Source organism: Rhineura floridana, chromosome 10 (assembly GCF_030035675.1).
Source record: "Rhineura floridana isolate rRhiFlo1 chromosome 10, rRhiFlo1.hap2, whole genome shotgun sequence".
Taxonomy (NCBI): Eukaryota; Metazoa; Chordata; class Lepidosauria; order Squamata; family Rhineuridae; genus Rhineura; species Rhineura floridana.
The window spans coordinates 16,444,950-16,459,844 of NC_084489.1; the positions used below are offsets into that span (position 1 = coordinate 16,444,950).

Below are 14,895 nucleotides of genomic sequence, written 5' to 3' on the forward strand. Positions count from 1 at the left end.
TGGGAGAGCAGTCTGAGATTTTGGAGTGCATTGCCATTGATATGCAGACAATACACAGGTCTATTTCTCTTTTTCATCATCTGAACGGTGTCTGGAGAAGGTAACTGGAAGGATGCGGGCTAAAAAAATGAAGCTCAATCCAGACAAGGCAGATGTGTTCCTGAGCAGAAGGAAGACAGACCCAGGATTCAACCTGTTTAGAATGGGGGTGTAATCCTGTTGAAAAATCGGGTTCACAGCTTGGGAGTACTTCTGGATGCAGTGCTACATCTGGATGACCAGGTGGTAGAGATGGTCAGGAGTGACTTTACTGAGCTTTGGCTGGTGTGCCAGCTGCACCCATTCTTGAGAACGTCATACCTGATTATGGTTACATGTGCCACAGTTATATCAAGATTGGATTACTGCAGTGCACTCTACATGGGGCTACTTTTGAAGAATCTTGGGAAGCTGCAGTTGGTTCAGGAAAACATTCAGTCATGGGATGGATCCATAGTAGGCTAATACTGAATGTGAAATTAACCTTAAAAGCTAGGATCAGTCCAATGCTACTTCCCAAAATATTTCTATATCCACCCATCCACCACAACACTCCCTTCTACTTTTAATAAACATTTGCTCTTTTGAGATTACTTTTTGGATCCTCCAGCATCCATTAACATCGGCATGATCTATAGGGTGCATACAGATATACCTAAAAATAGGAGCTTAGAGCAGGGCTTTTTTCTTGAGGACAAGTCCCGCTTTCATGCTGCAATTGAAAACATACTGGCTTCCGCTTCATATATTTTCCCCATTCATCTTTGCTTTGCTTTTTTTTAATTAAAGTAATCTTCACACCCAGTACCATTTTTATTTTTATGTAATTAAAGGTTCATACAGCCGCCCTTGGCTCCTTCTTGGAGGAAAGGTGGCATATACATTAATTCAAAAAAAATTATTTTGCAAAACTGTTCAAAAGGAAGGGGAAGGATCATGAAATCAAAGCCCTCAGCCAATCAACATGGTAGACAGTTGGCTTCCACTTCCAACTTATACAACTGGTTTTCCCAGATGTCAACCCTAGAAAGGAATAGTCATGTCTGGCAAAAATGTGGTAAGTGTAGTACTCCTTCATATATATCCTAATATTTTTCATAGGTTGATTATGTGTTCCAAAAAATGTCTACCAGGTTACACTTGTTTAGTATTTCCTCCCTCATCTGAATAGTTAGAATTTTTTTTACAAATATATATACTCCTGAATTAATCACACAAGATGATGGGAAAGAGTATATGTTTAAATCAATGTTCTGCATCAGGGTGTTACAGAATGACGCCTATGCCACATGCAAGACTTAAAAAAAAGCCAAGAAATCTGAGTCCGACGTGCCTGCCCTATGTTATCCCATACCTCTTATAATTTCGATTTCTGTCCTCTCAAAAAACAAAAGGCAAACAATAATCAAACTTTATCCCCTCTAGTTCACTTCACATCTCTCCACTGTCTCCTGCCACAAAGTGCAATCTTGCCACAGTGTCAGAGTGGGAGGATACTGGCTGACTACTGATAAAGATATGGCACTAAAGAGGCAATTAAAACAACTACTCACATCTTGTGCAAATATTCTCTCCCTCACCCTCTGATACTCCTCTTCTCTCTCTTCAATTGATTTACTTCGTCTGTCATCGCTAAATGGATGAATTCTGTTTTGCTGAGCATAAAAAAAACCAGGAGGATTATATAAGTTGAGCTGCTAAGAACTGCAGTTAAGTAACTGTCAGTGGAGGATAATAAATGTTCACTTAAACAAATGAGGCAAGAGAATGATAGCGTTGTCTCATTACTAAAGTGGCATGTGAATCATGGTGTTATGCCACGTACCCTACAGTATCAAGCTGGATGCTGCAAAAATGTTCTATTTTACATTGGCTTCTTGTGTTCTTTTTGCTCATATGAAGTTGCCTTATACTCAGCCATGCTGCTGGTCCATCTAGGCCAGAACTTTCTACTTTAGCTGACAGCACTCTATTGTCTTTATTATTTTTTAATTGATTGACTATATTGTTTTACTTTTCCCTGTATGCTGCCCTGGGAGCACCTGTGTACTGGAGGTGTATAGGATAATTTAACAATAAATTAAAAAATTGAATCCCACCTTTCTTTCTGAGATCTAACTGGAATTGCCAGGTACTGAATCCAGGACCTTCTGTCTGCAAAGAATGTGTTCTACCACTGAACTATGGCCCGTAGCCCTTCTGCAGATGAAGATATGATGGAGCATAACTGATTGATCTTTATGAACCTGCAATCCAGAGTAGAGATGCATTTGTTCCTTGCACTGAGATACTCCTGACTAGTTAGGGGAACAGAAGATTTGTTAAACTTTCCTGTTATTTCTTGAAGATGCAGCTATCAATCAAGTGAAGGAAAAGAACATGGAAAACTGAATGGTATTAAAGGCTGAAAAAGCCTCACAGATGAGGAGGATAAATGCTTTTGAGAATATTGTGCACAAGAGTGTTAATTTCAGTGGTAATCCTTAGGCTTTTTACTGTAAGCAAGAGAGAAAACGCAGATTTTCATTGCTCCAAAGTGCAGAAAGCAGTAAAGCATATTTAAGGTGCTTAATAAGGAAGACATCACCCCATACAAAGTTTTATATCTGCTGTTAGCCTCTAGTTGTAATTCTCTTGCTTCTCCTTTACCCACATCGTATTGTTTCCAGTCTGCTTATTTTGGTCCTTCCTCACAATCTCTGTTCCCTAAACCCTTCTTTTCCATTATTGAAAGCCAGCTATGATGTCATGTGTCTAGGAAAACAGCTATGAACTACAGAAGAAAATCAGAGAGAAAACAGTACCTTACGTATGAGGCGGAGAGACACTCTGGTGTTGAGTGACTCTTTAGAATTTACTGAAGTGCCAAAAATTTAATGAGAACATACACATTAGCTTACCTTCATGAATTTTCCTCTAAAAGCTCCTTCAGAATCAAAACCGTTTTTTAGTTCTTCCTTTTTTCAAAGTGATTGCATGCATTTCTACTGGATTTTAGAATGCTCTTTTGAGCAAGATTTTGTTTCTTTGATTTCTTTTACTAAAAGGTTGTTACACTAGCTAGTTCCAGACACATTTATATATTGGCATGTATCATAGATACCTTCAACAGTGCAAAATGATACAACAAGCAGCACATAGAGGGGGAGGTTTCTGCCACACACATGCAAAAACGAGCAAGTAAGGTTTGTTTACAATAAAACTTGGGGTGGGGGAAAAGAATCTGAAACGTTAAGCAACTCCGCCCCACCCCAAGTGAAAAACCATATATCGATGACTGCAAAATCAATCTGGTCTCACTGTAACATTTTGCCCCTTGATAGCTATCATCAGTCTGTATCCATCTCCAACCAGCTTGGTATGACTGTAGAAGTTGGAACAAGTGCCATTGAGACACAAAGGTGTTTGCCAAACGTATGTAACTAACGCTTTCCGAATGGCTTGGGGGCCTTTTGAACATTCCAAGTCAACCCTCAACATGCAGCATTACCTGCAGCAAGCAAAACTGCCCATGCAAACTGCCGCTGCTGAAACAAACACACGCATGGTTGATGCTATTCCATTGTGTGCCAAAAACTGGGGAGAAGAAACATGAGAGGGAGATCAACAGGGGCAGGAAGGGAAAGCAGCAGCAGCAGTAACAAAGGTACAAGAACACCATTCAGCCCACTTCCAACGGAAAAAAAAAAGGAAAGGACAAAAAAACAAATTTCAGCAACTCTCGAACCAAGAACCAACCTGATTGTCTTCTTTATCAATACTAGAGTTATCTCGCTTCAAGATAAATCGCTTCTGGGATTCTTCACCTTTTTCATCTTTTAAATGTTCAGAAAACCTTTGCTCTGGTCTGCCAGCAAAGTAAAACATATCAATAAAAAATCTATTTGGTTTTGCTTTGAATTTGTCAGCACTATATTAGACCACAGTTGAGGTTGCTCATATAATCAATATATGGCATCTGTTCAAATGCTGCTGTTACTGCTATAAATATATTTTGCTGTTATGTAGGTGGCAAGGTGAATTTGAATTATCAGCCATTGCACTGTTCACTCTGTTTATAGAGACTGAATGACAAGAAAGCAAACCAACATATTATATGTTAATTTCCTTTTCCAGTCATCATGACCTCCAGCAATGCTGCAATTTAGTAAAGGCTTATACATACTGAAAAGGACAAATTTGATGGTCTTTACAGAACTTCTCGTAATACACTGAATTAGTAGACTGGGGCAGGGGAAGGTTCTAGCGGTATTTTCTTTAAACAAATAATTATCCAGCAGTTGTTAAATTGGGAGAGGGATCCAAATTGTCATATTGTATTGCTTTGCGAAATGATTTAAAATCCATCCAGATAGTTATTAAATTGCCAGACATTACCAGCTGACGACTTCAAATTTCTGGGTTCAGAGGCTGAGATAAATTGCTCTGTGCTCTTCTATGACCTTGTTCAAAAAGGATATGGAGAAAAATGTCTCTTTACATTGAGCTAGCATTTGACATAATTGCAGACTTAGGGAACGTTTTAATCTCCAGGACATTGTGCATCTTAATTTGTTATTAACATCCCAGATTTTGCATTTTCTGCCAAAGCAGCAAGGTGGTTTGAAAAGTACAGAATCGCATGTTATCACATAATGTGTATTTTGTTAATTGAAGAGAATCTATAAAATGGAAGAAAAAGTGTGAACAGAAGGGTTCTTTCTCTATTCAGTTCACATGTGTTACTTCCACAAGTGTTCACAGCAGACAGGACTGTCAAGGAAGAACTGAGAGCCTGCATATCATAAAGAGCACAGTAATGTATTCAATCTGTGCACAGATCTCCTGTCAACATGAACAGCATGACAAACATGAAAAAAATAGAGTAGTCTCACTGGAAATAGCTTTCTTGCCAAAATTTGAAAATTCAGATTTTTACATATTTCAAAAACATGTTTTCCTCCCCTTCCCCTTACAAACATACAGATGAATATTGATTCCAAAATAAATAAATTGTACTGAAGTAGACCATCCCTTCCCACTGTTTTCTCTTTCTTCCCTCCCTCTGCTATTTTTCCCCACTGTCCACTTTAGACTGAAAGCTTCTTGGTATAAGGACCTGTCTATTTTTTGTTGATAAAACAGACAAGGCACCATGCATACTGAATGTGTAAATAAATAAATAATCTTCACAAACTTCAGTGTGATGTTTATACACAAACTTCAGTGTTATGTTTATAATAAAGGCAAATCCAATACAGTATGGCAATGCATGCATGCCAACTAGCCACCATTTTGACTCAGCAGTTCAGTAGCCCACTTCATAAAGCTGCAGCCAAATCCTAACATAAATGTTGAACACGTTCCAACCAACATAATTACTGCTAATGTAATCCATTTAATGTAATGAATTACATTAAGATCACTTGATACAACATTGAAAATTTAATTGTATTTCTACCGTTCATTTTTACCTATTCTCATTTAGAGCAGCATTTATCCACATTACATTCTTTCTTTGTGTGTCCCCCTCCCCCTTTTCTGTTCATATGATGTGAAATTATACTGTATTTCAAATGCCAGCAACCAAATCAGAGATGATACCCTCAGCTCCAACTGTTTAATGGCAGCTATGGATATTCAGCTCTAGCAAAAGCCTCTCTGCAATAAATTAAGTACATGTCTCCTGTTATACCTAGCGTATTACGATTTTGATTATGATTACAATTTAGATTTATTGGTTGTTACCTGTAGGTCTCCAAGGGACTCACAACATCATTAGAAACAAAAGTAAATATACCATACCATACCAACAGTAACACAACAACCACCCCCATACAGCCACAGAAAGCTCTGGCAGTACACTAATACAAATAACTTCATCTCAGTCTATCAAATGCCTAGGAAGAAAGATAAGTCTTTACCTGACACTGAAAAGATGTCAATGAAGGCACCAGGCGAACCTCATTGGGGAATGTATTCCACATATGGGGAGCCACAACTGAAAAGGCCCTTCCTCTTGTAACCATCCTCTAAGCCTGCCTGAGGAGGGACCTGGAGAAGGGCCTCAGAAGAAAATCTAAGGGTCTGGGTAGGTTCATATCGGGAGAAGCATTCCAGACAATATTGGGATCCTGAGCTGCAAAGAGCTTTACAGGTCAAAACCAGCACTCTGAATTGCGCTCAGAAGCATACAGGCAGCCAATATAGTTGGAAGAGGATTGGTGTTATATGGTCTGTTTGCCTTGAACCCATTAACAATCGGACAATTAGTACACATTCTGTACTAACTGATGCTTCTGAACTGTTTTCAAAGGCAGCTTCATGTAAAGTGCAATGCGATAATCCAACCTTGCAGTTACCAAAACATAGATTACTGTAGCCAGGTTATCCCTAGTTCTAAAGAGCTCCAGAAGAGTGCAATAATACCTGATAAACCAAGCCCAGAGATACAAATTAAGCATGTGCATGGGACATAACTTGTAGTGATAGTGGGCTGTAGTTCTGAAGTAAGGACTCATAATGGCAAAAATATGAATTCACTCTCATAATCTGATTATGAAATTATGAGATGAGCTCACATTCCAGCAAAGTTTGGTTCTAGCTCATAATCAGTTCACTAGTATCATCACAGGACCCCATCACTATAATTGTCTTCTTTCCACTTCCCTTCCAGGAGCAACAGGGAGATCTCAGAGCAAGCATCTCTTTATCCCCTCCTCTTGCCTTGAACACTACAACAACAGTGTGCCATTTACCTAATGCAGTTCTCCAAATTTATCTTGAGTATGGACGACAAACACTCTGGAAACTACATCATGTTTTTAGGAGTATGACAAGGCCCAGATCTCAAAAAGTGGGCTATGGGCAAAATATTTTCAAAATTTTGGAAAATAACTTGTTTTAGTTCAACCCATTCCAAATCAAGGAGAGTTTGCCCATTAATACTAACTTGTTGTGCCTTCATGTGTAGAGTCCAATACATGCAGGACCAATATTGTAACATACATATTTGACAAAATTCATTGAATGTATAACAATTGCAGGGTATTAGGTTTACACACATTGGAGTTTACATGCACAGGTAACACTACACGTTATAACCAATGGGCTGGTCTTATAGAAGAAAGGGTGGTATTGATCCTACTGTCCGCTGAACATTCAGCACTGAACATGTGTGATGGCTCCAACTGATGTCTTTCAAATTTTGGCTGTAGGTTGGGAAGTGTACAGTTTAGAAATGAATAAATATTCTGCCTCAATTCTCTCGAATTAATATATTACCTAACCTGTAAGAAGAAGAATGGATTTTCAGATATTGTCCCTGAAAAACAACAAATGAAAATCTCAATTATTAAAACAAATCTAATAATAATAATTCAGTCCATGTACTGATAGGAACATGGTTGCACCATCAGCTGCCCTAACAAAGACAAAATGGCACATGAATGAATAAACAGCCTAAAAGTTTCATATGTGCAGATTATAGAGATTACCTTCCTAGTTGGATAGGAATGTCAATTATAGAGAAGGAAAAAAGAGCTGTATTTTCTGGTGAGTGAAGAAAACAACAAAAATTATGTCATGCTCTGTTAGATTAGGAAGAATATAAACAGAACTGAGGATAAAGGTATTGGCCTTCAAGGGAGTAGTCAAGTAACAATCCTTTCATTCCATTTCAATAGATGAAAGTTCACAGCAGAAATATGAATACAATTCAAGGTAGAAATGTGTTATATATACTATCTACTGAGCTCTTTACTGGGTATCTTAATTCTAAGAGATTATCAAACAAAATCTATGGCAGCATAGTTTGCCATGTTGTGACTTCTAGGTAAAAGACACAGAATTAGGAATAAAAAACTACTTTAAAAATGAAGTTTGGAACAGACTTAAATTCCAAGACAAATAACTGAATACTAAAAGTCAAGAGCACTAATCCCTCTCTGGCCAAACATGTATTACCAATCTTATAAGGTTTAGTGGGCAAGCTGGGTAATGAGAACAGGAGAAAAGAAAATGATTAAACAGTTTTGATTATCAAGGACCTGGAATAACAGAAACTAGTTTGGTTCCATATGACATGGACCATTGCCATCCACTTAGTGACACTTAAACAAACAGTGCTATCTGAAAGAAAGTTAGGTCTCTTAATAAGTATCAGTTGTAATCAATGTGGAGTTTTATTTCAAGGTTGGACAGATGGATTCATCTCTCCACTCCTTTTTGCTTCAAAAACATTCCAAGCCCCAATGAGGCAATATACTGCACCAAAGCAGTACAATACCTGAAGACTAGGAAGTGGCTACCATTTTTATAAAGAAAATCCAGAGGGGGATCCAAGATGCTACAGGCTGGTTATAACATCTGTTCCAAAAAAACCAGTGGAAAGATAGAATTACCAAGCATAAAATAAATATTGCTGAAGCAGAACCAGCATGGTTTCTGCAAAGATAAGCCTTGTCTTACTAACCTTTTAGAGTTTTAGAGAATTCTTTGAGAGTTCTTTGTCAACAAGCATATAGAGAGAGAGATGATCCACTTGACACTGTGTATTTAGTTTCAAAAAGATTTTTTATTAAGCTCCTTACCAAAGGTTTCTGAGTAAGCTTACCAGTTCCAGGATAGATCTTCTTATGAATCAGTAACTAGTTAAGAAATAGTAGGAATAAATGGACAGTTGTCCCAATGGAAATTTTAGAGAACCCCAAGGATTAGTACTTGGACTGGTACTTGTTAACTGGTTCATAAAACATCTAGAGTTAGGGGTAAGCAGTGATGTTTGCTGATGATGCCAAATTGTGTAGGGTGGGTTAAAAAAGTGATTGTGAGGAGCTCCAAAATGGTATCTCCAAACTGGGTGAAGGGGCATTAAAATGGCAAATTCAGAGTAAGCAAGCGACCAGGAATGAAACCATGGGGTTGTAGCGAATAGCTCAATTAAAATGTTGACTCAGTGTGCCGGAGGTGATGAAATAGATAATTTCCATGTTGGGGATCATTCGGAAAGGAATTGAAAATAATAGCATAATGCTGTTATACAGATCTATGGTGTGGCTACACTAGGAATACTGTGTACACTTCTGGTTGTCTCACCTCAAAAAGGATATTGTGGAGGTAGAAAAGGTTCAGAAAAGGGCAACTAAATTGATCAAGGGGTTGGAGCAACTTCCATATGAGGAAAGGTTGCAACATTTGGGGGTTTTAGTGTAGAGAAAAAAATGAACAAGAGATGACATGCTGGAGGTGTATACGTTTATCCATGGTGTGGAGAAAGTGGATAGGGAGAAGTTTTTATCCCAGTCCCATAATACTAGAACCTGGGACTATCTAATCAAGCTGACTATTGAAAGATTCAGGACAGACAAAAAACTGTACTTCTTTACACAGTATATAGTTAAACTAAGGAATTCACTCTACAAGGTGTAGTAATGGCCACCAACTTGAACAGCTTTAAAAAAGGATTAGACAAATTCATAGAGGATAAGGCTATCAAAGGCTATTAACCATGATGGCTATGTTCTGCATCCACTGTTGGGGGTAGTATTCCTCTTTAAATCAGTTCTGGGAATCACAAGTGGAAAGAGTGCTGTTGTACTCAGATCCTATTTGTGGGCTTCCCATAGGCAACTGGTTGGCCACTGTGAGAACAGGATGCTAGACTAGATAGACCAAAGGCCCTAGAAAGACCAAAACCAATTCCACTCTAAAAGATAGGTACGTCTAACCATAAAAAGAAACGACTTTATACAAGAATGCTGTGATTGGGAAAATATCTTTTAAAATATAGCAATGTATCTAAGTGCTTGGTCTTGCATTTTTAACTACATTTCAATCAAAATTGTGCAGCTCATGAAATACTGATGGAATCACATTACCACCTGAAAGACATCTTTGTCTTAGAACACACACACACAAACTATACATTTTATATTATTACATTTTATACATGAGAACCAGGCTTCTGCATGTGGAGTAGCTATTTCTCCCTGCAAACACATATGAAAGGAATATAAAAAAATTCCAAAAAATCTGCTGTGCATATACAAAGTATTTCATATAGCTAATTGTGTAATTATAGACTTTATTTTTGCACAATTACTCAATCATGTAAGAGCTTGCACAGTAGGGTATGTGTGAGAGGAAAAGTGGGTATAAGCATAACAATGCTGATGATGATGTATGAAAACCATCTGAATGAATTTACCTGAAGAAATTCACCCTAAAAAAAATTCCAGGTGAGATTGTTCTCTAGCAATGTTTTAAAGATAAACGGTTCACAAGAAAAGGGAAGTTATTAGGCCATGTCCAACCACTTGAGTTAAATTCCCTGAGGAGAGGGTTCAGTAGAAACAAGAAGTTTGCAAGTAAAAAAAAAATCCCAGAATGTTGGGCAGTTGATCTTCAGCTCTTTTGAGATCAATAATAATAATTAATAATATTAATAATAATATTAATAATATTATTATTAATAATAATAATAATAATATCCTGCCCTTCCACTCTAAAAAAAACACTCTAAAACTTCTTAAAAAGCAGACTTTAAAATACATTAAAACAAAACATCTTAAAAAAATCTTAAAAAGCAAATCCAGCACAGACGCAGACTGGGATAAGAGCTCTATTTAAAAGGCTTGTTGAAAGAGGCAGGTCTTCAGTAGGTGCCAAAAAGAGAACAGAGATGGGGCCTGGTAAATATCAATGCAAGGTTCAGAATACTGTGTATCTCACTGACTGAAAGCCAAGAAGCATTAGCCACGTGTTAACCTCTTTTAAAAGTACCATATGATAGTTATAAACATGTGGAGGGCTCTTCATCGTGGTTCCCAACTTCCTATATGTTCAAGTTGTCACAGAAGGGTATCAGTCCTTACTTATCATATAGCTAGAGACTATGGATGATAATTTCATCTCTCCCTATAAGGCAAGCTACCAAACCATATGTTTTTTAAGACGCTATCCTGTGATTTCATTTTTATTTTCATCCTTCTTTCTGGCCCAAACAAGGAAGAAAGACACTGCAGGTGAAGGTAGGAATACATTTTCATCAAGGAGGCCTACCTCACACTTGCAGAATCATAATTGTAATGATTCTTCAAAGTCCAGTCCTAAAGCAAGTGAATTTTGGATGTTTATTAGGAGACAATTGTACAGGTTTGCTCTGTTTATTATCACAATGTAGAGCTGGTTCCTCTAATAAAGCAGTTGAAAGAATAACTCAGTTATGGTTTAGCAAAACACATACACAAAATAATTAATCCAACTTGTATAAATGGGCTTATTCGCTGGATAACTTTGTGACAGATTGATCTAATGATTCCTTCAAACTGGTAGCAGATCTAGTTGATGAAAGCATGTCTATGCCACTGTATATTTCCTCTTCTAGCACCACTACAGCTATTAAGAAAAAAACTATACCCTAACTCCTTTTAATACTAACACAAAAAATATATTGAAGCATACTGACAAACATAAACCTACATGTACACACACTGTAATAGAACAAACACATGGTCATTATTTCCAAACAAGATCTGTTCTAATTGATGAAAGGTTGCCTTTGCTTAATTCATTGTTTTCCTTGCCTAATTTGTGTTTAACATTTTCATTTATTTTTAAAGTATGTCGAAAAGGTTTGAGGTAAAATAGAAGAATGAATCAATGGAAGAGAGGATGGAGATGCCTGGATTTTATAAGATTAGCACTAGTGGTGCCCCAGGAGCTGCCATAGGGGCCTGTTTTCCCTAACAGAGGCACAGCCTACATGTTATGATTATCAACCAAAGACTACTTGAAATGGCTTCTACATGAAGACTTACCCCTCCTGTCTTCATAACGTAAAGAGTTGTCATGTTGTACTGTTGCATCATGTGCGTATGTTTTCCATTCCTGACTTGCGAGCATTGAAAGAGAACATCTTAAGGGAGAATTTTCATGCATCCAGCTGAATGCACAAGATGCCTCTATGTAAAGAGGAACCTCCATCACATGGAGTTTCTGTTCACATAGAGAAATGTCTCTACATGGCTCCTGAATGTCTGAACAGGGCTAATAGAAATGCAAAGGACAGAGAAGGAAAGCATTTGAAGCAACACTGCTGAAAGAGGGCAATGACTGCCCAGTGTGAATATAGGATAATCTCTCTCTCTCTCTCTCACATACACACACACACACACACACACACACACCAAAATGCAAATCTAATTATAAATGTAAACCATCAGGAGCCTAATATAACTGATATATATATGTTCTTCCTCCAGGAGAGAGAAAAAGTGCTGCTACAAAGAGAATTCAAATGAGCTGAACACGATTTAGAGCATTACTGAGCATTTTGCTGTATTCATCTCTTCATCCCTCCATGTCCTTCATTTCAGTTTGTCTTTAATCCAAGCTGTCTTTTATTCACAATGCCTTCTGTTTTCAAGGAGTAGAGTGGCACAGCATATTTTCTTGCCTTATTTTTGTGCCCATGAATCATGCTTTTTATAGATTGCATGCAAAGTGATCTCAGCCTTTAAAAAATATTATTGACAACTAGAAATTTGTGAAATACAGCACTGTAACCATAGGCATATTTTGTATGACAACCATTACACAAACGTTACATATGCTGAAGCAGAGGTGATGGGCTGATAAGGATGTGGTCACTGGGTGTTTGAATGCACGGCCGCAACACAGGATCATAGCGTTGGAAGTGACCTAAAAAGTAATCTAATCCAACCCCCTGCTGTTAGAAACAGGCGAATGTCACTCATTTTAGTTTCCCATTTTGCCATTCTTAAGTTCCCACATCCAAATTGTACTTTTTTAAAAGTCTGCATAAAAATTTGTACACATTTGCATGTGCATTTCTCCTAATGTACAGTTTTGTACATAGCTTTATCTGATATACCTTTTTTGTTTGGAGAACTGTATCTCTATATATCAAGAAGCATTAATTTTGAAGGATTCCCTGTTTAGCCCCTGGGCTCTGAAAAAGCTTCGGGGGCAATGGGCTTTGCAGCTGGGCCATGTCAAAACCTAGCATGGCCACGGCCACGTGGCGTGCTTAGCATGCATGCTACGTTGCCCTGGGGGATGGGTTATGAGCCTTTTTAAGCCTGCTCCTCCCCCTTTCCTGCTTCTTTGAACTCTCAGTGCCCGCCTGCCCTCCCTATATGCAGTGCAAGTTTCACTGGTTGCCTATAGGGGGCCGAGTAGGAGTCTTCTGACAATCGGCCACCTTGGTGACTGGTTCGTTTTGCCTACTCTGCACTGTGTCTTTCCAATTTGACTCATTTGGTCCTCTATTTTGCCTTTAATCTGGCTGTCATTCAGTTTGGATATTAGCTTTTTTGTAAATAGATTAAGTTGGTCATGTTTAGGTGGATATGTGCGGGAACTGGCACAGGTGAGGGTGTTGGTGAGCACCCTTAGGTACCTTTCAGATGAAAGGTGACACCTGAGACTGGCCCATGAGTTTGTGGGGACTTGCGGGATACATAGGTTCACCTTTGGGGCCAACCTGGGCTACCTACGTGGAGTTGTGGGGCACCAGGACAGGGTGAGTCAGGAACGCCTCTCTAATCAGCCCTGTTGGGTGGTGCTGGGGAAAAGGGGTAGAGTTAAGGCCACCACCTTTTCACATAGCAGGGTGGGTCTTGCCCAAGGATTGAGAGTTAATGTTCCCGCACCATCACACACACCATTATTAAATTTAATAAACATGGCCCAAGTTTGCACCCAACTTCAACTGTGTCCTGCCTCTTTATTTCATGGTTACGGGCGCAAAACTGTATTTTTTTGATTGCATATTAATTTGGGAAGTGTGAATTGAGAAGGTTTGCATTAAAATGCATTTCTCCACCACCCCTACTTGCTAATACATGAAATCCACTACCACAGTCTCCCTGATATATGGCCATCAAGCCTCTGCTTCAATACTTGCAACTTGAAAGGAAATATTAATAAATGAAAGAAAATATCAATATTTTGAAACACAATATTGATATAGGAAAGGAAATCAGTTTTACCCCCTCCGCCTCCTCCTCTGCTGCGAGTGACTGAGGCTGGTCAGTTTTCATGTTAGCAAGCAGACACCGGCTATTTTCCTTTTGGAAAGGAAAAGAGGAAAGCACCCCACCCCCTCCTTGGCAAGCCCAGAGTCAATGTGGGTGAGACTAGGCTTGTTTCCTCTTGCTTGGAGTTTGGATTATTGGAGTGGTGGGATTCGGGGAGAGAGACGGAGACAGACAGACAAACTTGTACTGCCATGCTATAAGCAAAATCAATAAAAGAACAATATATTTGAGGGAATATTCAAAGGGAAAAATGGTGTCAGGGAAAAGACACTGAAGTTCGGAGCAAACAGGATTGCTCCACAAAGATGGAGAATATGTGGACCATTGAAAAATCCAGTGCTAAATCTGAATTCAGCAGAATTCTCATCCATCCCTACTGTAGATAGGAAAAACATCTAGTCCAGCATCCTGTTCTCACAGTGGCCAACCAGACGCCCGTGGGAAACCCACAAGCAGGACCTGAGTGCAAAGAGCATTCTCCTCTCCTGCGGTTTCTAGCACCTGGTATTTGGAAGCATACTGCCTCCGACTATGGAAGCAGACCATAGCTATTACGGCTAGTAGCCACTGATAGCCTTTTCCTCCATGAATTTGTCTAATCCTCTTTTAAATACATCCAGGTTAGTGGCCATCACTGCCTCTTGTGGGAGTGAATTCCATAGTTTCGCTATGTGCTGTGTGAAGAAGTACTTTCCTGAATCTTTCAACATTTGGCTTCATTGGATGTCCACGAATGATAGCGTTATGAGAGAGGGAGAACAACTTTTCTCTATCCACTTTATCCATGCCTTTTTGAGGTGAGACAACCAAAACT

The 14,895-nt window shown here is 38.7% G+C and overlaps 1 protein-coding gene across 10 annotated transcripts in view; it reads right to left on the bottom strand.

Moving 5' to 3' along the window:
• The window catches only part of ARPP21 (cAMP regulated phosphoprotein 21), a 333,260-nt gene that overhangs the window by 99,827 nt on the left and 218,538 nt on the right, over positions 1 to 14,895 (bottom strand). For 8 of the 10 annotated variants that reach the window (XM_061586885.1, XM_061586881.1, XM_061586884.1 and 5 more), the window contains exons 10-11: positions 3,778 to 3,886; positions 1,593 to 1,694 (exon numbers count right to left, since the gene is read on the bottom strand). In XM_061586885.1, the coding sequence (XP_061442869.1) occupies positions 1,593 to 1,694; positions 3,778 to 3,886 (211 nt within the window). The remainder of the gene's footprint in view (positions 1 to 1,592; positions 1,695 to 3,777; positions 3,887 to 14,895) is intronic. The other 2 variants (XM_061586883.1, XM_061586882.1) reach the window with 1 other exon arrangement.